The sequence below is a fragment of the Clarias gariepinus genome, chromosome 3, assembly GCF_024256425.1.
Source record: "Clarias gariepinus isolate MV-2021 ecotype Netherlands chromosome 3, CGAR_prim_01v2, whole genome shotgun sequence".
Classification (NCBI taxonomy): domain Eukaryota; kingdom Metazoa; phylum Chordata; class Actinopteri; order Siluriformes; family Clariidae; genus Clarias; species Clarias gariepinus.
This window is the reverse complement of record NC_071102.1, coordinates 2,984,632-3,009,632: the sequence shown is the minus strand read 5'-3', so window position 1 is coordinate 3,009,632 and position 25,001 is coordinate 2,984,632. Positions and strand designations below refer to the sequence as shown.

The following is a 25,001-nucleotide window of genomic DNA, read 5'->3' as shown; positions in this document are numbered from 1 at the left end:
TGCATAGTGTCCACTGTACAAGCCTCTGGAGACAGTGTTATGATCTGGGGTTGCTTCAGTTGCTCAGGTCTAGACTCAGCAACGTTATGGGGCAATAAAATAAAGTTAGCTGACGACCTGAATGTACTGAATCACCAGGTCATCACGTCCAGCATATTCCAGGACTCCGAGGATGCTATAAAAGACTGCATCTGTCACTTAAAATAGATCTAATCCTTTCTCTAATAAGCATAACACTGGATTTTAAATCCAGATAAGATTTTGAGATCATGATGATGATAAATCAGCGATTTAATGTTTTAATGATGGACACCATAGTGAAGCTTGAATGAGATTGAAGCCGAACTGCAGGCTGATGAAGGCTGTGGAAATATTCAGAAAGCGTACTGGCATTATTTCAGGCCATTATCTCCTGAGAGTAGTATACACATCTTAAGTAATTAAACATTAATAAACATAAAAAGAAAAAAAAAGAGTTTGTATTAATCTTCATAACTATGAGTGTTTTATTACGATTCGTAGTAATGATGTGTCATTTGCATGAGATGACTTTTTTAAGTGATTTCTAAGAGCTGATTAATATCAACGTACTGAATCACAAGTTGTAAAAAAGTTACTATCTTGATGTTTTGTTGATATTTTAACTTCTAACACTTAACTTCTAAAATTTCCTATGGTACGTCAATTAGATTTCCCTTTGGATTTTGACAACAAAAGTCAAAACAACAATGTAACACTTAAGTATTTTTCCATAACCTCTCTCAGTGGTTCCACGTCCTCTGATCCAGTGACCCTCTTCCTAAGCTTGTCTCTGCAGCAGTGTGTCGTCTGGTTCACCTGCTTTGGGTCTGCAGTGCATTTTGTGCAGTCTTACAATTTTGTTCCACTCTCTCAAGTGCTCTGAGCTTTAAGGCAGTGTGTGTGTGTGTGTGTGTGTTACAGTTTCACTATGACAGGTGTTTTTATTAGTCCCTGGTGTATTGGTTTGAGTATCTGTCACAGCACTGTTTCTGATCTGTGTGATAGTGTATTGATTCCAGTACAGATTAGAGCACTGATACAGTAAAGGTGTATTGGTTCAAATATCTGCTACAGCACTGCTACTATTCTCTGGAAGTTGTGTACTGGATCCAGTATTTGTTACAGCACTGATTCTAGTGTCTTTGTGAAGGTGAATTGGTTCTATTGTCTCTGTTACAGTGATGTACCTGTGTTCATGTCTCTCAATAGCATGTGTGGTGGGTTAGTTTCTGTTTGACAGTGTTGAAAGGTCTTTGCTGTGAGCATATTGTGTGCGAGTTACACCCTTTGAGTCAGTTTTTTTTTTAAGCGGTGTATTCCATATTAGCATGAAAATATATTTAAATACAAAATTTACTTAATATAGTTAATCCACCCTTCTTATTAAACTTTAACTACACTTTTATTGTCCTATTCTGCTGCCCTCTGCTGACTATAATTTGCAAATACACCTTCAGTAAAAGATTCGGCACAAGGTAAAGACTTCACCCTACTATTAATACAACAAGGAGTCAAGAAAACAACAAATCTTTTTTGGCAATATTGATATTTAATTCTTTAGTAAGCGCTCAGGGCAGTAAAGCAATAACATTGTAGTTAAAGATAGGGAGAGAAAATCTACAAGGCAGAGAGACAATGCTCTTCCACTCTTAAATTCACGGGGAGGGAGTAGGAACAACATGAGTAGTTTATTACACCATTAAAAAACGCAAACATTTGTATAAATAACTTCGGAATAATTTGAAAAAGATCTAAAAAGTTTTTGGAGTAATAATAACTGTAAGAACCTAAGATGACCAAACAAAAATAAAGAGAGAGCGAGAGATCAGTTTCTTATCAGCGTTTTCACAATGGAGCGTGTGCATGTATTCTCAGCATAAAAAACCCTGAGTAAACTATCAAGTCAAAAAGATTAAATCTGTTAACTTTGGAACTAATTAATGTCATTCCAACTTTCCAAATATAAGGAAGGGCCTCTGGAATGTGTGTTTGGATTTAAAATCAATAAACCAAAAAAAAAAGTTTGATCGGGATGCAATAACCCACAGTTACAAACCGAATTTAGTTTTTTTATTCTATTTTTTTTGCTAACAGTGACCATACTTTTAAAGGAAAAATAAAGAATAAATCATGCACTATGTTATTGTGTTGATGTTTGCTGTTCGGTTAGGATGAGGGTTTTGCAGAGATCGGGCGACGCTGAGCAGGAAACTGACTTGCTGCAGATAGCGCTAGTCTGTTACTGCTGTTTGCACTCTGCAGGTTGGGCTTCTCCGCTCTAGACAAGAAAACAATTTAACGGAAACAAATATTAGAATTCACTGAAACCATGTTTGAAGGAAGAAATCATAACTAAAATATAATTTCACTGTATCTACAACAATCTAGTCTGGAAAATATTTAATTAGGTTTAATTTTGTTTGTTACAAACAAATGTTGTATATTTGCTTGTTTTAATTTTCTAAATAAAAAAAATGACGAATTCCTAAGGCAATATAATTCTTAATGTGTGAAACAGTGAAAAAAAATCCATTTTTTTTTTTATCCCAATTTTGCATTCAGTATCTCTAGTAAACTCTGTTTGTTCCTAAAAGGTCTACTAAGCCATATTAACATAGATTAAACATTCAACTGAAGTAATTATCCTTAATTACAGTATATCGGGCACTAACAAATAATACTGCAGGTAAGAGAGAAACAGCTTTTTTTCATGCAATATTTAAAAGCAACCAGCAGAGAAAAGAGTATTAGTGGAATACAAAACCAAATGCATGCTGCAAAGCTGATTAATTTTAATCTTATTAACTGAGTATGCAAATACAATGGCCGTTCAAGTCAAACTGGACTTGCAATAACTTTTAAAAGTTATTGATATTTACAGAAGACTTCAAGCACAGTACAGTGAGGAGACTCCTAGCCACAGTATAACATTTGATTGTTGCAAACGTTTTAAAGAAGGCTGCAAGTCTTAAATGAATAACGATCCCAGCCGAGGTGTTGCCAACTTGCGAAAGAAATGTTTATGGGAACTACACACGCAATTATTCACAAACACCACTTGCACATTACAGAAACTTGGCTGGGAATTACCACACCACTGACCTCGCTACAAGCCACATGTTTGGGCCAATAGAGGAGTTCCTGGGAGGCCAGTGCTTCAAACTTAAAGCAGGCAGTCTGATCATGGATCTTGTTTAATGAGGATTCTTTTTACCTTGATGGTATCCAAGCACTGAGATAAGTGCAGTTTTTACACCCATACTGTTTTCTATTATTCTGCACAATCAAAAGTCCAGGTTTAACTTGAATGCCCTTTGTAATTATCTTGCATGCAATTTTGACATAAAGTGACTCAAAATGTTTTTTAGGTACCAAGATACCTGAAATAGCATTTGATAGAAAGAGGATAATGAAACATGGTTGCTTATCTTACTGTCTATTGTGCTTTAAAACCCTTAAATATGTTAATTGTTATTATTTATAACAATTTAATAATAATAAAATGACTTGAACTGCAGGTCAGTTTCAACCTCATCTGATTCTTAAAAATTTTGATACTTTGTTTTAATGCTTTAAGGAACACAATCCAACCTGGTTACTCTAGTTGTGTGGAAAAACCAAAATTTTCCACTATAAATTTGCACTGCTGGTGAAGTTACTTTTAGGGCTAGGAGGAAATCCTGGTGTGAAAATGAAGCTTTTGCTTACTAAGTCATAGAGTCCTCATTTAAATCTTTTACAAATAGGATTTCAACAGACTTTCCTAACTTGCTCCTCATAAAAAAAAAATAAAAAAAACTTGCACTGGCCATATATGCAGAACTGGACATGATACAGTAAACAACATGGTATAAAACAACTTCTTAAACCAGGAATTTAAAAGCATACATAACTCAGATCACCTAAAATGTGACCCAATACCTGATTCGATTATATAAAGTAATGAGAAAAAGCTTAACACAACTAAAGTGTGGGTAGAATCTATACACAGCCCCTGAGCACAGAGAACACAAGTCATTGCTGAACATACTGTTAGATAAGTACAGAAATAACTAGAGTAAAACAGTTTGTCTACTTAATCCAGTGTTCATTTGCCCCCCCCCTTTTTCTTGGTTTGTCCAGAACGTATAACATTTCTCCATCACTACAGCTCTGTTTTTTAGCTCACTCTATTGGTTTACATCTTCAAAAAGACTAGGACGTGCTGATTTTGGATTTCAGTGATCAGCTGTACAGGGCTGATTAAAACATCCTTGTATTTTACAGTTCTTTTAAGTGGATCATGTGCAAGTGTGAGTAAAAAAATAAAGCAAGATGGTGGTAGTTTATGACATGACAAACATGAATAAGGACAGATTAATGCAGTGAGTCGAGGCACGCACAAGAACCACAGTAGTGCAAGAACTCATGGCATTTCTAACTTACCTAGAAATGCATGAAGTGACAAATGACTTATGCCTGTAATTGGAGGGGTGAAAAAAGGAAAACAACCACAATGACAATTAAATTAATGCAAACGTTTAAAACAAACAAGATGGATGTAAAAAGTTAAAATAAAGAGAACCGATTGAAATGCAACAGAAGCAGTCCGATTAAAAACAATTAAAGTGATTTTAAGTTTCAGAAACTTGGACCCGCGATTACTTTCTAATAAGGTTTGTTATGATCATGCAGGCAGTGGGAATGCAACGGTGCTATTATTTCGTACGAGGACCTGTTTTAAGTTTTTAGGTACTCGTCAATATCAATACTGATACAGAAATTATGAAACTATGATTATTGAACAGTCATGGATTTTATTTTGCTTAGTTTAATGTTTAGACAGTTGTCGTGAAAGGTGTGCAGGAAGTTGACTTTAAATAAAAAAAAGTCTTTGCAAGAAACACTGGTTGCCTTGCCTTGTTAATAGTAAATGATCACTAAAGAACATACTGGTTTCAGACCTGCACTCCTTTCTCATAAATATAACAGGAGACTGATGTGTCAGCTTCATGTCAGAATGAGCACCCTGGTCACTTGTAAGTAAACTTGAAACAAGAATTTTACTAGGTCAGAAGCCTCCTAATGTTGCTGCAATAAATTATGATGTACGTATGCAAGATGTTGTTACATATAGAAAAATAAATGATGAGAGATCACAACTATATGCTATAAAATCTGTGGGACAGTGTTGCCAAAGTGGGAGGTTTTCTAACAAACTGGGCAAATTCTTATCACCTGGTGCTGAAAAAAATGTGCTATCTTAAGACTAGAGGTGCCCACGACCCCACTGTTTGCGTGGAATTTAGTTGCACATTGTCACAAGTTTCATAAGTGCATTTAAAAAAACGTCAATTGTGAGATGAACTAATGATTTTTTTAAGGTTGATTTTTTTATGATATATGAGCGTTTTCCATTTAAATTTTAAAGTAGCATATATTTTCTTCCTGTGGGCTGTGTCCTGTCTTTTTCATGATATGTTGCTTACTGTAATGAACTGTAGAATCTTCATGTATGGCAATTATTGCACTTGCACCCTGGATGGTTGTGGGTGTGACAGAAAGCCATTACTTTAGTAAACAGATGAAGCCGGAAACATTATGTATCCCGTGTTGAAAAGGGCTAATGTCTGTTGCTGTAATTCCTCCGATAGATTCTTTCCCAAAGAATTTGCCCTAATTACCAGAGCTGTTCTCAGAAACAGTGTTAATAAGTGTGATTAAATCAGTATGGTATTCGGTCAGAACACCTGTATGATACCTGTATCAGTATTGATGCATCCCATTTTAATTTTCAAGATTTACACTGATGTTAAGAGATTTTACATTCATACAGTTCTTTATTTCACATTTTCTGGGACTTTAAAGAAACTATAAATCTGACCTTTGTATCTCCCTCTTCTTCTTCTTCCTCCATATCGTCCTCTTGATCCTAATTCACACAAACACACCTTTATTATCCAACAACTTGCCTTAAATTCCACGCTAAGCACGACGACGTGTGTATTACTTTAATTATCTCAACTTACCTCCTCTTCACCTTCATCGAGCTCTTCTTCCTCAAACTGTAACAACACAATCAGAAAGACACAACAATTATATAGACTGGCAAATAGAAAATGTTTAGTGCTGTGCATGGTCATGAAACACATCACAGGAAACCTTGACTTAAAAAAAATACACGTTGTGAAATAAAGCGGATATTTCACATACGCTCTCGTCATCCTCTAGTGCCTCTCCGGTGAAGTACAGCACGGCTCGGGGTACTATCCTCTCTCTGAAGAAATGGCCGGTTTCAAAATCTGTGGCTAGAGTGATTTCAGAGTCCTCGTCCTGTTAGCACATGTAACATTCACAAGGATAAGTTACACACCTATAACAAACACATTTCAAACACTGAGACATCAAGTAAATAAATGCATTTTATATAAAACTGATTAGCGAACATAAGCTGAGTTAGTGATGCCTCTTAAACAGGCTTTAAAACAAGCACTTTAGCTAACATAAGTATTTTGAGTGTTGGTGTTTAATGATATACTTTAATAGAAAAACAAGACTAATTATCTCACCACATCACTAAGAAACCTATCATACAAATCAAACTAATTTCTGTACAGAGTAAAATATAAAATTGAGTTATATGGAAACCTTATTCATATCTTTATTATGCTTGTTGCAAACACGTGCACAAAAGCATTTCTGGTTTAAATCTGGAGAAAAAGATCCACTGAGTACAAGTTATCAGTAGTACAAATTAACTACAAGTTAACATACCATTTCTAATCTTTTAAGGATTTATAATATATAATTTAGTCATTTCAAACAGCTTTTTAAAACAAGATGGGTCTCCAACCTTTTTTTACACAAGGACCAATCTTAAATAAGACAGCTTTCCACGAACCAGCCATTGCGCCGCTTATAAAGCATGTTAAAGTGCACGACAAATAAAACAAACGGTAACACAAAGTGCGAGCCCTGAGCGTGTTTCATTTGTGATAAGACAGTCCCATCTAGGAGTGACGAGAGACAATCACACCTGAAGTGTGTTCCTTATGTCCAATTTGCTCTATAATTTTGTTTGCAGACAAAACCGCTTGACAAAGACAGAAGCAGGGTTTTCAGTTATTTGTGGCAAGCTCAGGATATTCCTCTTTGATTTTACCCCAGAACCTCGGCAGAGTTGGAAGCTGTCTCAGACACACTTTTAAGGTTGCATCTATTATATAGAGCAGGTTTGAGGCATGTCAATCACCTGCTGCAATAAACCTGTAATTTAGGCAGGACTTTTCTTTGAAATGCAGCTTTCTTTCTGTTAGCAGTCTTGGAGTCTCCTCTCCTGCCTCATCATAGGGTATTTTTCCTTTTTCAAAGAGGATCTAAGACATTTGTTTTTACTAATTTTTAGCTAGAGTCAGCTTGTTTTATCAAGCATCAAAACCGATACAGAGAGAAGTGCGTTAAAGAGGTACAGATGGAAGCAAATAAAAGATGATCTCATTATGTTTATAAAGAAAATACGGTGCAGACTCTGATAGTCAATAAAATGAAAATAAGATAAAATATATATATTTTAAAAAAGATTCTGTGTGGCTGTGAAAAAAAACAAACCCTGTGAAAACCCTCAATTTATATTAACTCAGCAATTTAGGGATGCAATTGTACATATTATTCTTAAACTATAGTCATGCTTACAATTAGTAATCTGTCAATCAATAACTAATGATAAACAGACGCACATTTCCGATTAGCTCAAGTTTTATTTCTACAGTTCTAAGGGCATAATCCGGTGTTTCCCGTACACTGATTTATTTTTGGCAGCCCACCACAGTATCAACGTCTCAAAGACTGACTCTTTTTTTATTATTTAAAATGAATAAAATCCTATTTATTTCACACGGTGCATTTATTGACTCAGCCTCACTCTCAGATGCGTCTGTAAACATCTCCTTTCCTTTAGTTGGATAAAATTTTAAAATCATTTATTATTAACATCCCTCATCTCTGTAATAACATACTATTGTATATTCCTGGCAATTTATGACATTTTTTAAATCAGAAATCATTTTATTATTGTTTTAAGAGCACAGTTTCTAATAGTTAAACTTGATTTCACTTTTTTTGTCAGGGTTCTTCATTAAGCTTACCCTGTCTTACATTTTTTAATATGTTTTACTCACAATACAAGATGACATGACAAAACTTACCAATTCACTATCTGGGGAAACTGTAAAGGAAGAAAAAAAAAGGTGTTATAGATTATTTGTAACTGGTTGTTTAAAATGTGATATGTGATGCATGCGTTATTTCCAGTCAGACATAAAAGGTTTTTACCTTTAATTGGGTTGAAAAAGTTAAAAAAGGAGTCAGTGGGCACTTGTTTGGTGACCGTCCTGACAACACCCCTGCCCTTGTGCTTCTGTTTTTTCTTAATCGTTTTGACGGTAACATCTTTTCCTTTGTGCCATTCGATGTCACATCTGTCATAAGATGAAGGGGGAGGAAAAAATTTTTGTTATGTTTTTTTTTTATTTCGTACATCTGAGCAACTTTCAATTTAAATAAATAAATTTTATCCGCTTTGTTTCTATGTTAATTATCATTTACCCAGAAAAAAAAAATCTAATAAAATTTATCAGAAAATACTATCTATGCGTCCTAATCATGGTTCCCTTGAAGCTTTGGTAAAATTCCCATTAATGCTTTAGAAGTAGTTGTGGATAGAAAAAAAGCGTGACGATGGACGCCGCCAAGGCAGGAGAAACAACAACAAAAGAATAAATTTATTTAAAAGGCACTCATGTTACACACAAACACACCCCTCACAGGCGATGATCTCCGGTCCTTCAAAGGAGAACGGATCGTCAGTGTCAGGTTCCGACTTCATCTTGTAGACTTTTGTGAGGACGGTGTTTTTAAAGTAGCTATTGGGTTCAAAGTGAAACTCTAAAGTGAAACTCTAAAAGTAAACACAAACATTAATAAACATTAATGACAGATTGACATATGCCAAGAAAATGTTGTGCTGTTGTAGAAAAATAATCAACAACAGTTCAAATGCTTTAATGAATCAGTCACATAACATTTAATAAATGTGTGTTTTCAGGTCTCTAATTGCGTAATAACTCTAATAGCCTTGGACTTAACATCATCAGTGGAAGTGATTTAGCTTTTAAAAGCCTTTCTGTACATAGCAACACTGTTAAATAATTTCTGCCTGGAAAAGACTCTATTCTTTTGTAAAATGAACAAATTAAAATTTGACAGAAGTCAGTCCTTATTTACCATTGGTTCACCAGGTCCAGAAAATGTCACTTTAATGTCTTGTAGATGTTTAAGGATTGGCTCATCAGCTTCCTGTGGAAAGAAAACCAGATGAGACTAAGAAAATAGAAAAAACAACAAAGGGGTATTTGGATATGTACAAACACAATGGAAACCTTCCCCAAACCTGAATAACTTCTACTCTGATACTCTATGGACTATAAATCTCATCTTAGCATAACATGATGAAGAAGATGAAGTGATGGAGAGTAAAGGGTCCCTGGCTCACCTGTAGCAAATCGCTCAGCATGTCCACGCTACGGAATATAATGAGCCAGAATTCAGGAATTCCTTTGGGATTTTCCTCAGCAGCGCCCTCCTCTTCTGCTTTCTTCTCATCTATAGAGGCTTTCTTCTGGAACTCATCCTGAAAAGAACGGTCAGGCTCTGATTACAAGATTACAAGCCTTTTATAGTGATTTAGGAAGAAAAACCCAAGCCTGACTTCTGAGCATCGTTTGTCTCGTGAAACATAATAAAATATACACACAAACACAGGTTCTCAATCGGTGCACATTTACATGAGGAAAAGCTGATGAGTTAAAGAAGCAGGTTTGGTTTTTGGATGGCAATAATCAAACACTACAACGCAAAGCTGTGTGTTAAAAAGTTTACCAGTAAACCCCAGACAAGGTAAGAATGAGGTGTGAGTGCTCCCAAGTGGCACGACATAAAAACGTTCATATAATCACTAAACACAGACGCCTGTAAGTTAAAAAAAACGCTTTGTGTTATTTCGCCCCTTAATGGTACATGTGCAGTAGACCAAAGATGTGCTTAGCTGGAATTGTGTCTCCATGCAGTTTCGTTTAGGAGCAGGCCCTGTAGTGGGAATTGGCTGTATTTTTTTTCCTCCCAAATTAAGGCAAGGTGTGAACAGAAAGCCTAAATACAAAAAAAAAAAAACAACAACACAAATTTCAGTCCTGAAAACACCACAGCCATTTCTTTACTGATCCGAGACAGCAGATTTGTGGGATGGCATTAAAGCTCTCGCCTGTTAATCAGGAAAAAAGCAAATTGTGTCTGCGAGCTTGTGTATATAACAGTGGATATTTTAACATGCTCAGCAATGTTATGTCGCAATAAAATGAAGTCAGCTGACAACCTGAATGAACTGAATGACCAGGTAATTACATCTACAGAGTTTTTCTTCCATGATGGCACACAATATTCCAAGACTCCAAGTCAAGTGCTTCTGGGAGCATGAGGAATCCTCTTAAACATAAACTGGACACCACAGTGTATGCAGTAATCAAAATGTGACTGAATGAAACCTTAGACCTCATACAAATTGTTGAAAGACTTACAATCCTTGCATCATTCCTTCATTTGTTACTTGTAAAAAAAAAACTAAAAAAAAAAAATGATTTTTTTTAGCACCTGCTAAAAATCAAAAATGAAAATGACAAAATAAAAATAGGATTTTAAGCCCATATCAAAAATGGTCCACTAGCTTTTCAAGCGCTTATTTGTGTGAATAAAACTTAATATGGCAAATGACAAGTTATACTTATGAAAAAAGTAATGCAAGAGGAACATTTTAGTTTAGATATTACTGTAATAAAATCAACAAGTGATATCACTTTCTCTGAGTAATAGTAACCTATTCATTTTATTAGTAACTAGCATAACACTGGTTACACCAAATCCTGTTGAACTGCAAGTAATAGATGCTAAACTGTGCCAATATACTCACTGCCAGATCTTCGTCCTCGTGATCACTCTGCCATTCACATTCCTCATCTGTAGGTTCCACTGCACCAGTTACAATGCTTTTCCTCTGCAATGAATTCATTATTCATTCATATACATTATTCACACTTTAGATTTGAGCGCTTGTCAAATTATTATCATTGTAAAAGAAAATGAATACGTAAATAAATTATACTTTAAAAAAAAAAAACAGGAATCTTTGGTAGTGTCAATTTAGGATGCATGTCTGTGTAAATTTCTCTGTTTGCTTCGTGATTTTTTATATGTACACCGAGCTGTGTCCACTGTTGACCAGATGAAATTTATCCTCTTCAGCATTGATTTATTAGGTATTTACTGTTATCGTAACTACACAACCCACAAGAAGACTAGTTTATACTGGTTCCTGGTGTGTGTAGACTTAAATAAATACACAGCTGTGAGCAGTCTTCCGTCTGCATTGTTTTACATTCAGTGCCGGGACTCACCTTGTCAAACAGTGGCTGATACAGAGCAGCATACTTTCTTTCCAGCTCGTGTACCTCCTCGTAAAATTTGGCTTCTATGTGTGAGCTTTTGACTTGCAGATTCTTCAAGGCGTTGACTCGTCTCCTGACAGAGAGCGGTAAGCTGGAAAGACGGGAGAGAGAGAACAGATGAGCATCTGGTTCTGCAGATTTGGACCAAAACATTTTCCATCAGCAGAGTCAAACACACAAGCTTTTTTTTGTGTTGACTAAATGAACAAAAAGAACCATGTGTTTAACAAAAACACTGGTCTCCTTGGTACAAACCAGCAACATAAGTGTAAGAGTGTGTACCTGCTGCCGAAACAACTCACGGAAGAGCATAAACCAAAGTGTTTGGATATCTGCAAGCATAATTTGAACTGATACAGTAAGCAAGGTGAAGAGAATAATTACTGGTGGCGAGACACGGATTCATCACTAAGAGCCTGAGAATAAACGTCAGAGTGTAGAACAGAAACATTCTCAATCGACGACCAGGAAAAACATCAAACGTAAACCATCAGCTGGAAAATCCATTAATACTTAGTTTTCTGGAATCCTCAAAAACCAGAAGTATTGGAACATGCAGTAAAAAAAAACAATCAACAGCGTTGTTACAGCGAGACATTTATCGAAGAGCTGAAGTCTGAACTCCGGATTAAATGCAGTGGACTGCTAACCAAGGGCGTCGTGATCTTGCATGACTATGTACGTCCGCCCACACTGTCGACGCACGACTTCATTTTGAGGTGTTTAAGCATCATCCCCATAGTCCTCATGTCGCTCCACCTGACATTCACCTGACTTTCACCTGAAAGCAAGACTTCGAGAACGTGGATTCACTTCTAATGAAGAAGTGAAGACAATCATGGCTCGCCGTTTAGCCTAAAATATTTTTTAAACCAGGGAATATAAAAGCTTGTAGACAGATGGACAGGGTGAAAGGAAAATCAAAAGGATTATGTCAAATATTCCATTTGTCTTTTCTAAAAGTTAAGAATTTCGACAGCCAGAGTGCAGATAATTTTTGACTAACCCTTTTTTTGTAACTCAAAGCACAATAGAACTTTTTTTTTTGCGGCTCCCAGGTAGAAAGCTTGGATTTGCCAGGATACAGCGACCCCTGAAGCAGACAGCTCAAGGGCTCAACAGTAGCCGCTTAGCTTTGCTGGGGCTTGAACCTCTGACTTTTCAATTTAATTTAATTCAATTCAATTTTATTTTTAATAGCGCATTTAACAATTGGCATTTTCGCAAAGCAGCTTTACACAATCAAAAGTATTGTGAATGATGTATGAATCAAAATGATAGGATTGTCCCTGATGAGCAAGCCGCAGACGACGGCAACAGTGGCAAAAAAATGTGCTGTAAGGTGTAAAGAGGCACTGTTTCCTGGCTGACCCCAGCTTCCTTACTGCGATGTGTGAAAAGGTCAATTCACTGTAAATGTGACAAATACTTTACTCTTAATCTTGACTTGTATTTCTAATTGTTTACATTTAAAAATAATTAACTTTTTATTAATATTCAGAGGAGACACTAGTGAGACGTTAGCATCAGGTAATATGTGTGTCCTGACCTGTCCATAACTGAAGGACTGTGTGTTAAGTTGTCTAGTCTGTCCTGAAGAGCCGCGAGTGCTTGAGGGTTCTGCATCACCAGATCACCCACGTTACCTGAAAACAGAGGGCAGAAACAGAGCCTTTAAACTGGGAACTCAGCTCTGGTTGGTATTTAAAGCAGCACTGTAGGCCAACAGTGGCCTATATGAGAGGCTAAAAATGCATGACATCACTAAAATAATAAAATTACATTTAAAAAAAGTCCTCATCTGCTTCTGCTGAAACATTTTAAATGTGAAAATGACTGCTGCATGACAGCAAAGAAAAATGACATCCTTTATAATTTTCTAATTATCATTACAATAATTTGTTAGATTTGAAACATCATTGTACACCCATTTCTTTCTTTTTTTTGGATTAAAAACACCCACCTTTTCTTCTCCTAATAAAATGTTTTTGTCTCTTAACAGATGAAGATTTTTGCCGGGTAAAATTTTCCTGCATTCCTAATAACTCCTGGTGACTGATAAGAGCTATATTCAAATAATAGATCTAAAGTCAACATCAACTCATTAGTTATTGGAGGGAGTAATTATTACAGGTGGGAGTTCAAAACAGTCTGTCGATCTATATTCATTTATTTTGTTGGCTCATCTGTTATGTCATAATGACATTAAAAGACACCCATTACGCAACATTAGGGGAGGAGCAATGCAAATTTGATCCTAAAAATGTGAGAAAAAGAATTTTCTCGCTTGTTAGGGTTTTCCCATTTTTTGTAGTAGTAGTAGTAGTAGTAGTAGAAAAATTGATTCCCCTCAATGTGACATCAGATGAGAAAAGCCCCTCCCACAGTTTGCTGCTCAGCTCTATTGTTTTCTGGGTGTCGCAGCTCATCAATAGCTCATTTAAAGAAGGAGTAAGGAATTATTTGAGGGGTATTTCACAAACAATTTTGGGGTGCTCTGAGATCCAGTGTCAACTTATATATAGTATAAATAGTATAATATGGGGCATTTAAAGTGAGAAACTTTTTTTCGCATTTATTTAAAACGCATAAAATTTAGCCGAGTTGCTGACTGATAACTTTTTTTTTTTTTTTTAAGAAAAAAAGGCAGATACACAAATTAGTTGATATAAAATGGTACAAATTAGTTTTCTCCACCTGTTCCATTTGAAAAACATTATCACAGGTAGAACATTTTCTAATGACTAATTAACTTCTGGCCCGACAGACAGCGAGAGATCGTGTTCTGCTCCTCTGAATGGTCCGGAATATTGTTACAGTGCTGGCGCATACAGATGTCAGATGTATCACCGCTTTCCGATTGCTGCTACGTTTAAAAGCACAATAATCTAGTCTTCATAAAAGTTTTAGAATGAAACGTTACACTCGGCCGTGTCAGAACAGCATCTCAAAATAATCATGCATAGCCAGGGTTTACAGAGGACACAACAGTCTCTGAGCTGATAAATATTTCAGCTTCTAAAACAGCCACACAATAGATGGCTCTGTTTTTGTTTTAATACAAAACAATGGAGATTACTGTTTATTACTGCACTAAAATTTACTTTACCTTTGGCTTCAATATTTTCACCGTCCATGTCATAAAAACAGGTCTGTGGAGAGGCAAAGATTTTATTTTAAGAAGGGTGTTGTAAAAAAAATATATATATATTTTACTAATGTAACCAATTCTCACATACGACTGCTTATGAAGTTGAGTCGCTAGAATAAATATGTAAATGATGATCTCCTGATGTAGAGAGCATGTACACGGTCATTAAATCTTTTGCAGAAACTGAAAACATCATGAAATCAGAACTGAAATCGAAGAATGCGTCAATAAAAAAAATATATATATATATTGCCCTCATACAAAATCACACCATTATTAAACCTTCTCAGAATAATCTCTGGTACACTTGGGTACACATTTACACTTTTCAAAACAGCAAGTGGCAGTGTGCACCTAGTTGGTTTGTGAGCCACCAAAAAACACACAAAAAAACAAGAATGAGGACGTCTATCTTCGCAATATGCCTTTTATTATTTATATTTCTGAAAAAAAAACATTAAGAGCAACACTGCCTTTCTATTTCATCTAAATATGTTTGATCCCATAATGTCACCATTATTAAAACTTATCTATTACATCTGTCTAAGAATCTCTGTTGTCTAGCTAGGGTCCGTGGAGGCCAATGGTGACCATTGTATTTATTCCCATTTTTACGACTGTGGTAGGAATTCCAGTCATCATTTGCACGCACATTTACACACTACAGACAATTTGGCATGTCTTTAGACTGTGGGAGGAAACCAAAGAACCTGGAGGAAACCCACCAAGGACGGAGAGAACATGTAAACTCCATGCACACAGACCCTGAGGTGGGAATCAAATCAAATTTGGAGGTGCAAGGCGACAGTGCTAACCACTACGCCACCATGCCATCCAGCTGTAGAACAAATCTAAATTTCCTGATGTATGAATGTAAAATTAAAAAACAACAAAACATTTTTCGCAAGATCAAGCATTTCTTCAACTAGCTCCGCCCACAAAAAAATGGCGGCTCAGCAAATAAAGTTAACGTGATTATGGAGTAATTATAACAGTATTGTGACTTTCTTCAGCGATTTAACATCACATCTCAGAAAAAAAGTTTATATTTTAGACTCAACTGCTTCCACGTTCATACATACAAGTTGTAGTTTTTTGCATTATTTTATTATTTTAAAAAAGCTAGGTCAAATATTATATATAGGACTTCCGTAATTTCTTAGTTGCCTAGCAACAGGAAAAGGGCTCGCGCAATTTTTATTTTTAACAAACTCTAGAGACGGTGTACCCCTTTTTCGAGAAAAATAATAAACGTAAAAAAACATTTAAAAAAACACAAATTCGTTTTTTATCGTGTTATTTCGTTTTGCGGACATTATTTAAATGAGAGTCGTGCGGGCAGACCGCTAGCTCGCGCTGATGACGCAAGACGGCTAATTCCGCTAGCTTTGTAGAGTTAGCTCAATGCTAGCGAGATAAAATACTGCCAGAAATATTATTGTTCAGGAATGTTCTATGAGTTCCATACAATCTAAAATGCGTAATTATACTTGTTGTGCCTTCGTCTAACAAGCTAGCGTTTCATGCTTATTTTTCCTTTTTCAAGACTAAATATATTCTGGGCGGAACCAGAAAGCTAGCGAGTTACTCCACTGATTTGTTTTTGTTTTTTTCGTGTATATAAAAAATAACGTTAGCTAGCCAAATTATATACTGCTCGATAAATTATAATTACCTGTAATTTATCTGAAGCCTGAGGATTGTTGACTATGTTTGACTTATACTGTTCACGTTAGAAATCTTCTCTCGAGCTGCTTCGGGATTTACACACAACATAGTTACAGTTATTTCAGCAGAGTAATGCTAACTGGCTAACTCGGCTAATACAGTATCAACAATACAGCTGGTAGAGAAAAAGAAAAAGGCTGTCAACAAGGAAGACGCACAAAGAAAAAAGCCAATGCACCCTGATTACCTGCTTAACGAATATCCAGATGACCTAAAGTGTGTTTGTGCGTGTGTATGTTTTAATCCTGGTATGTTTCCTACCTTTTCCAGGGCTGATATTCTTCACATGGATACTTTCAGCACTTTCTATCAGTGCTAAAACCGACTCATAGCGCCGCCTGCTGTCTGTAATGATAAATGCAGGACATGCGCACGTTAGACCGGAGATGCATTCCAGGAACTAAATAAATAAGGTTTTAAAAAAGTAAGTAAATATTAATTGAGCACTCTAAGGCAAATTTGTATGTTTGTACACTTATCATGTGCTTTTTTTAGCGGGAAAAGTAGCTAACGCGTGCTTAAAATGTCGCCATTAGCCACTGGTTGGCGCCCTACTGATGACTCTCATATGTACAGTATTTGCATATTTTGACGTGCTGTGTGTGTGGGTTTGTTTATCTGCAGTAATGATCTATAACATTACGACCAATAATATTGATTAGGTCTCCTAGCTGCAGCAAAAACAGTAATGACCTTGTGTTTGAACCCCCTTCCATCATAACCAGTATTAACCTTTTTATCAATTTGATATACAGTAGCTCTTCTAGTGGATTGGACGACTCTGGCCAGCCTACACTCCCCATGTGCAGTAGTGAGCCTTGGCCACCCATGACCCTGTTGCCAGTTCACTCGTTTTCCTTCTTGACCACTGCAGCCCAGGAACATCAGTTTTAGAGTTGCAGTTTTTGGCCCAGTACTCTAGCCGTCACAGTTTGGCTCTTATCGAAGTTACTTAAATCCTTATGCTTGCCTATTTTTTCTGCTTCCAACACATCAACATCAGAAAAAAAGCTTCACTTGCTGCCTAATATATATCCCACCCACTTCCAGCCGCTATTGTAACATGATGTTAAAAATGTAGCAACAGTGATATGGGCTGCAGTAGCTGCGATGCAATTCTCTTATTTTTTTCTAATCCAGGCTTGGTCCAGCACTGTATCCAGTGGCTGGGTTTTGGGCATTGGGTATGAATTGAATTCAGGCCTTCCACTGGCAGGCGGGAAACCTACCACTGAGCCATCAATGCCCATTAACATCTTAAACATTCTGGTGGGTGTATTAGTGATGCAAACGTACTGTATATGCATGTGTTCTGTGAGGACTTGGATCGCATCACACCCTGGGACAGGCTTCAGTCTATACTGTATCAATAAATATGAGTAAACAGATGTTTAAAAGTGATCTGTTCATTCATTAAATCAGGTAAAAACACTAAAGAAACAGGTTACTTCAAGATCTCTGTTGCTTCTGTTCATAATCAGGACCTACGCATACAACATATTCTTTAAATGTTTTTCTTCCCTTAGGTAAGCAGTATTCTTTGACACTAGGACAAAAAGAACAGAGGACTTGATATCATGATACTTTACAAAATTTTTATTAGTCACATAAAATTAACCAGTGAATGCTTTTAATGCAAAAAGAAAAAAGAACCACCACAATAGGGTAAAGATAACAGAATAATTGCAGTTTATGATCAAGATAACACTCCACTGATAATAAGAATATCTATACATACACTTTATGATGAGGATTTTTTTTTTTTTTAAAAGCAAACGAAGAATTTTCCAAGTGATAAATTAACCTAATTGGAATAATATTCGAGGGGCATTCAAGTCAATATGGGAATTGATGGGAGATTAAATTTCTGGTGCATGAAACCTTAGTAAAACAGTTGAATGGTGCAAATGTTTTAAAGAAGGCTGTATGTCCATGAATGACTACCATTCAGCGAGTGAAACACCTAAACCTTAAAAACTAACCATGTCACCAACTTGTGGAAGGGACACAGCTGTCTGTGTAAACTGTACACATAATTCATCAACACCACTTGCATGTTACAGGAACTTGGCTGAGAGTTATTGCCACATCCCCCTTATAATCCTGGCCAGGTAGCTTAGTGGTTAAGGCATTGGACTACGGTTCGGAAGATCCCAGGTTCAAACCCCACCACCACCACCAAGTTGCCACTGTTGGGCAAGAACCTTGACCCTCAACTGCTCTGATGTGTAATGAGATAAAAATGTAAGTCGGTCTGGATAAGAGCGTCTGCCAAATGACTAAATGTAAATGTAAATCTTGATCCAAGGCATCTCCACATGTTTGTGCAATTAAAGGAGTTCCTGGCAGGCCAGCATTTCAAATGTTATGCAGCAGTCTGATCATGGCGCTGTACAATGTACTGAAAGACCTTTTTCTTTTTTTTATTACAATTTTTCTTGGCATTTTTCCCGATTTACTCCCTAATTTAGTCATAGCCAATTCCCACCTGTCATTAGTGTACTCCTACAACAAGGCACCAATCAAGAGAGGGCTAAAGCATTAGTGAAATCCTGGTAGAGTACGAGTGCATTAGTGTGACAGGGTATTATATTAATAAATAAAGGCAGTTTTTACTCCCAGAACTGTGTGAAACAACCAAAAGCCTTGACTTGAATGTCCCTCATATAAATAAATGTTTCTGTTTTCTGATTTCTTTATCTATTTTAAATAACATTTTATTTAATATTATAAGCTTTGTTTTCAATTCTCCTAGAATAGTATTTTAAGGTCATTTTTTAATTATGATTTATCATGCAACAGTAGGAATGGATGTCTAAAGCTCTGACCAATTTAAAGTGTTGGATTTTAACATTTAGGTGTAGGTCCATGACAGAAAGACATGTAGACTGATGCAACATCTTTAATCACATATGATGTTTTCTCATCATTCTTCGCATGAGAATTAGAACATAAACAAAAAGTAAAACACTAAATACATAGATATACATGCAGTTATACATTATCTTTTCATACATGGGGACTAATTCCAGGCTGCAAGTTGCACATTTGCTGGCTTCTGATGAATACTATTTAACCACAATAACCACAATAACAACAACTAGAGTTATAACATTAAACATTGCCTGTCATTAGTCACATACAAGTTTCATATATACAAATGTTTAAATTCAATGGATTACTTTAACAGTCTTCTGCAGTGATTTTTTCTTTTTGCAAATTATACCAGTAGTGTGATTTTTAGACATTCGTTTAGTACAGGTTTTAGTGCTACATGACAAATTGCAAGTCTTACAAATTACAAAATAAAAGTGCCTACAAAAATGCCCTCAAAACAAACAAATAAACTTATTACATTTTCAAATTATGATAAAAAAGGATATAAAAATCTGAATAAAAAAAGAATTCCCTCAAATTCAAGAGCTTGTCTTTGGTATGGAGGGAAAGTAAGGCTAAAATGTTCTTTTCACAAATTGGCATTGTTTTTGTATTAGGCACGAGAAATTCAGTTACATGGTACATCTTTTTTCTTTTAAGTGTATAAAAAAGTTTAATTATTAATTGACCCAATATATTTTTATCTTATTATTTTACCTATGACAAGCTCAAATTCAAGCTCAAATTTCAGTGTTCTTAGCTTAATCAGTGACATAAGTGGTACATGTCCTGTGTTATTAATATGGTATATAACAGTGCAAGGATAGTAACTAAAATAAAGTCACAAGTAGTAAAGTTATATTCATACAGTGCACTTCTTACAATTACAAATAAATAAATGTATTTTATATGATTTTTCCCTTTGAAAAAATTTGAAAATGTATGTAAGAAGGTATGTAAGAAAATTTAAACAATTAAACCAAAAAGTGGCAGATCAACTGATTTAAAAATGCATAGATTATAAAATCACTAGACAAAACTGAATAAAATTCATCGACATTAATTTGAATCTTCTTCAGAATCTAATTTGGATTTTCTGCTCAAGACTTAATAACTACCAGAAATTTCTGTAGCTAACAGTTTTTATAAAATATATTACAGTAAGTGCACACACTTAAATGGACAACAGTCGCGTTCATTATTTACTAGTGATGGCTGGATTGAAGCTTCATGAATTTTGATTTTCCTTTTAAACAGTGGACTTTATTGTTACTATTAGTGCAAATATTCAAGCCTTTTAATGATTGTTGTTAAATCCCTACTGGGCATATGCATCATTAATTGAATTTAATCCCTCAGCTAGAACTTGGGGCACCCTGAGATTAAAAAAAAGGGATAAAAAAATACATTAATTTAAATAAATAATTATTTTGCACTGACTTGCAAGCCAATTATTGTTGTTAAAAAGCCAATAATGTTTATCTTTGGACTTTAAAAGTCATTAAAAAGTTTAACTGCATATTGTTTAAGTGCCAACTGTCAATGTCACAGTTAATATATTTGAAAGCTTTACAAGAAAATTACATTATAAAAGAGAGCAGGTATATTCTCATATGTTATAATCACACCCTTAAAGGTAATACATTTATTTGTTCATTTATTTATTCACTTTCTTATTTACTATTGTGTTATCAATTTCTGCACACGGAAGCACCTATTTAACAAAAGCTGAAAAAAATTATCTGAATGAATCACAGTATATCAGACAGTTCAAAGTCGTAATAGACGTTGTTAGCGTGAAGAAGCAAGTGTAAAAATTAAGTTTTTTATACAAATAAACCTTGCCTGCAAGGTATGCAGAAATAACCCTTGTTTTCTTTTTTTTTGCTTTTTTGGTAAACTGTAAAAATTTTTATTTTACAGAATTTCTTGGAAGCAGTAAAAGCCATTTTCTTAGAGATAGTGGAACCCTGGTTAATTTTTTTATTCCTCTTTCCAGTACCTGAACATTTGTGGAGAGAAATTTAACATGTCAGCACCATAGTTTGTACAGAGGTGCACCAACCAGTAAAAAAAAAGCATTAGCAACCAGCATTTTGATTAGCAAACGGATAATTTCTGTTCAAACCAAAAACTAAGCCCAGCTATTCGCTGTAACACTACTTTGTGTAAACATTTTGAGAATGTCCTGTAAAACAAACACAAGATAAAAGCATTAAATGTCAGAACAAAGCAAGCCACAAATTAACCCAACATTTCCACTGTTGCCTGGTCCTTGCTCTCCAACCAGTCAAAACCAGCAGAATTTACAGTCTCATTGCAAATCTGTTGGAAAATTGGGTCATTCTTTAGTTCATCCAGTGTTGGCTCTTCATACTGCATTTGCTGCTGACTTGATGCTGGATCAAAGAGAAGGTTTGCGTCTAAAGTGTTTAAATCATTCATGCTACTGGAGAGTTCAGAGGTCAGTTGCATATCACCTGGGAACTCTGAACCAACAGTGCCAAGTTCAGTTGCCTGGCCTGAAAGCTTTGAGACAGTGTTCAAGCTGTCATCATCATTTAACAAGGCCTTATCAGTTGTAACGAAAAGGAAAGACTGCTGGTGTTGCTGGAGGTCTTGCTGTGGTGGAACCATCAAGGCCTGATTTTGCAGCTCTTCAGACAGTAGCTTGTTCTCTTCTGATACTGACTTCCCTTGAGCCTCTCTTGCTAAGAAGCTTATTTGCTCTCCTCCATTGTTCTTCATGAGGTAAGCAGGCTTTGTAAATTTGTAAGCTGATGAGCCAGGCGAAATCATAGCCTGGTGATTGCCACCGGAAGGGAAACCAGAAGCAGCGTTCGCTTCCAAGATTTGTGAGAGGTTCATGCGAGCAGTGTAATTGGATGACATATTGTTCATGCCAAGTCCACGTACTATAGTGTCTCCATCACCATCCATCTTGTTGAGCAGGACATTGGTAATGTTTTTCGTGTTGCTTGTCTGCCCACCGGCTTGCATGGGCAAAACCTCTGTTTGCATCATCACGTTAAGAGGCACAGACTGGCTCCTCTGCGCTATGCTGCTAACGCTAGCATTTGCTTGATTATTAGCAAAGATATTCAGTACTTCTGGTGTCACTGGTGAGTTAAAAGGAGAGACCACATAACGGCGGACATTGGGGTTTGGGGTTCCACTCAGGTTGCGCTGCCTGACTGCCGGACTGACACTGCGACAGCGAAACGATCCAGAAGAGGAAGTGCTGGTTTTGTTATCAAGTGGTGCTGGAACAGCGAATCCCTCCTGTTTATTAAGGCTTGCCATGCTACCAACCTGCTGCTGGACTGGTGAAATAGGCGTCAAGCGGCTTATGTGTACGTCGTGATGCCTGACTGGTGATGGATATGTCTGGCCAGGAATGGCAAAAGCGTGAGGCTTTCTGAATTGGTTATCCACCAGGTTCTGATAGTTGGGTAGAATACTAATTCCATTGTTAGAATTACTACTGCTGTTATTGTAGTTATTATTCATCCAGTCTAGCTTGGCTTTATCTGGGTGGGTGGCCATTGGTCTTTGCATGGGCTTGACCGGACTAGACGAGATAGTGCTGCCATCATGGTAATTTGTGATGCTAGAGTTGATGGGAGTGAAGGCAAACGGGTTCCTACACTCAACAGGACTGGGTGGAACACCACTGCTGCAGTTGGAGTGAGGTGTTCCAATTGGGGTTTGGCAGCTGCTTCCCAAAGCGCTGTCTACAGGGGTGGTGGGGGCAAAATGGGAGCAGGGGCTCTCACGGGTTATTCCCTGCCCTACTCCCATAATCTCTGCGCTGTGGGTAGAGGTGTGAACAGGTGTACTGCAAGTATTGGCCAAGTTGTAGCAAGAAGTGCTGACCTGATGACTGGATATCATACTGTTCTGCAAGGCAGCCTGCTGACTTTGCAGTGCCATGTCCCCACAGTTTTCAAATGTTTGCATGGAACTGTTCAACTTCATCTGCTCCTCCATCTGAACTAGTTCCTCTACAATACTGTCCTGAGTCATGTCATCATCATTAAATGGGAAGTATCCCAAGTGAGGCTGAGATGAAACATGTTCCCCCATATCAGTAGTCATCTGCACAAGGTGGCCTGTGGCAGTTGGTTGAGTCATCACAGGAGGCTCCATAACAGAACTGGACATTTGCTTAGTTTTTACTGCTCCCTGATGAAAATAAATTTGTTGCTGATTGCCATCTTGGTGTCCGTTATTCCAAAGCACAGCATTTAGTTCACATGCTGCAGAGATGCTGGCCTGCTCCGAACATACCTGCATGGCTTGGTGATTTTTGTTTGCATGCTGCTGTATCAGTGCCTGACCTGGGGCACTAACAGTGCGAGTAACTGTTGGCTTGCTATTCATATTGGATGAAGGTCCTTCCCACTGTCCTTGGGAAACACTTCGTGGTCTGTTAAATGACTGAAAGTTTGTATTCCTGACCTGATTATCATGGCAAGAGGCATTCACAGCTGTTTTACCACTAGTCATATTTTTTTCATGAGATGAAGAGCCTACCCATTGTCCCTGCATGATACTTTGGGAACTGGAAACACTTTGGAAACCAGTATTTCCAATTACATTATCAGAAAATGCAAGGATATTATTAGGAGCATTGGAAGTAAACTTCACATTTTCAGCAACTGAAGAAAGTTCATTTTCTGGTTCAACAAGTGTTTCTGTCCTAGAAACATTTTTCACTGCAAGTTTCAATTTTGCATCGTCACTTCCCTCAGAAATGTAAATTTTTTTGACAGGTGTCAGATTTGAATCTGGGTGTAAGCCTTGTCTTTTGCGAGGGCTTGGAGACACCAACTCTGCGCCCTTGGGTGGTGTCATAAATGCGCTATTACTTGTTGTTGGAGCACCGTTAGTACTTTTATTGGCTATGTGCTGACTTGGCTTAAAAATGCTTTCATTTTGATTATTATTGCTGCTAGCAGACAATCTGCTTTCATTTGGGAGGGACTGACCATTTAATTTGTTTCCTGATTGATGTTCCAGTTCTGCTGAAATTTTCGCTAGAGGTATAGGTACACTTGCAGCTCTGGGTTTGAGTGCTCCTTCTTCTTGCGTACCCCCATCAGTTGTTCCACACTGAGTTTCTCTTGCTCGCATTACAGAATCAACATCAGCCAATTTAATGTTGATGGCTGGTATTGTGGCTGCTTGTCCTGGCTTTGAAAGTGTTGATGGCATTGCAGCAATAGAGCCACTACGGACACGTGTAACAGGCTGGAGATCATCACTATGGCTGGTGATTCCAGCAGAGGCAGGCCTAGCTGTGGTGGCAGCAGTGCTGGTGGTGCTATTGCTGGGCGCGAACGATATGGCAGTCATTTTCACGATGTTGAGTGAGCTGTCTTTGGGTGTCGGTAGGACAGTTTTAATAGAACTTTTAGTGATAAGGAGAGCAGGAGGTGATCGTAGCGTGATTGTGCTACTTGTTGCTGGTTTAGGCAGGATTTGAGCATAACGATGGCGAGCGGGACGGTCACCAACAGGACTCGCAGGGACATTATGAGGTGTCTTTGGACACCGGGTCACAGGCTGCACCGGCTGAGTGACAACCTGAATATTGACAGGGAGCACCTTGCTTTCTGCTGGTGCAACAGGAGCTGGGCTAGGAGACATCAACTGTCTGCTTCTTTGAACCTAAGCAAACAAAAATA

The 25,001-nt window shown here is 37.0% G+C and overlaps 2 protein-coding genes across 7 annotated transcripts in view; both read right to left on the bottom strand.

Moving 5' to 3' along the window:
* Nucleotides 1-1,547: 1,547 nt before the first annotated feature.
* nap1l4b (nucleosome assembly protein 1-like 4b) lies at nt 1,548-16,773 on the bottom strand. 5 transcript variants are annotated; one of them, XM_053492453.1, is made up of 15 exons: nt 16,382-16,466; nt 14,665-14,707; nt 13,105-13,201; nt 11,505-11,646; nt 11,021-11,104; nt 9,551-9,688; nt 9,283-9,354; nt 8,817-8,956; nt 8,332-8,477; nt 8,205-8,224; nt 6,214-6,333; nt 6,030-6,065; nt 5,885-5,932; nt 4,447-4,479; nt 1,548-2,299 (listed from the first exon to the last, which is right to left on the bottom strand). In XM_053492453.1, exons 2-14 carry the CDS (start codon nt 14,690-14,692, stop codon nt 4,474-4,476), a joined length of 1,077 nt encoding a protein of 358 aa, XP_053348428.1. In that variant the 5' UTR covers nt 14,693-14,707; nt 16,382-16,466; the 3' UTR covers nt 1,548-2,299; nt 4,447-4,473. The 5 variants fall into 5 exon arrangements, with proteins under 5 accessions (XP_053348428.1, XP_053348426.1, XP_053348427.1 ...); XM_053492451.1 differs by lacking the exons at nt 4,447-4,479; nt 16,382-16,466 and adding an exon at nt 16,696-16,773; XM_053492452.1 differs by lacking the exons at nt 4,447-4,479; nt 16,382-16,466 and adding an exon at nt 16,622-16,659.
* Nucleotides 16,774-19,267: 2,494 nt separating this feature from the next.
* The window catches only part of rfx7a (regulatory factor X7a), a 28,286-nt gene continuing 22,552 nt past the window's right edge, over nt 19,268-25,001 (bottom strand). For both annotated transcript variants that reach the window (XM_053492246.1, XM_053492247.1), the window contains exon 9: nt 19,268-24,984. In XM_053492246.1, coding sequence (XP_053348221.1) covers nt 21,556-24,984 — 3,429 coding nt within the window. In that variant the 3' untranslated portion in view covers nt 19,268-21,555. The remainder of the gene's footprint in view (nt 24,985-25,001) is intronic.

Coding starts and splice junctions, on each gene's coding strand:
- nap1l4b (XM_053492451.1), bottom strand. CDS start 14,692: ATGGACGGTGAAAATATTGAAGCCAAAG. Junction 13,202..14,664: donor TGAAAATATTGAAGCCAAAG/GTAAAGTAAATT, acceptor CTCTGTTTTCAG/GTAACGTGGGTGATCTGGTG. Junction 11,647..13,104: donor AGTCCTTCAGTTATGGACAG/GTCAGGACACAC, acceptor CCGTCTTTCCAG/CTTACCGCTCTCTGTCAGGA.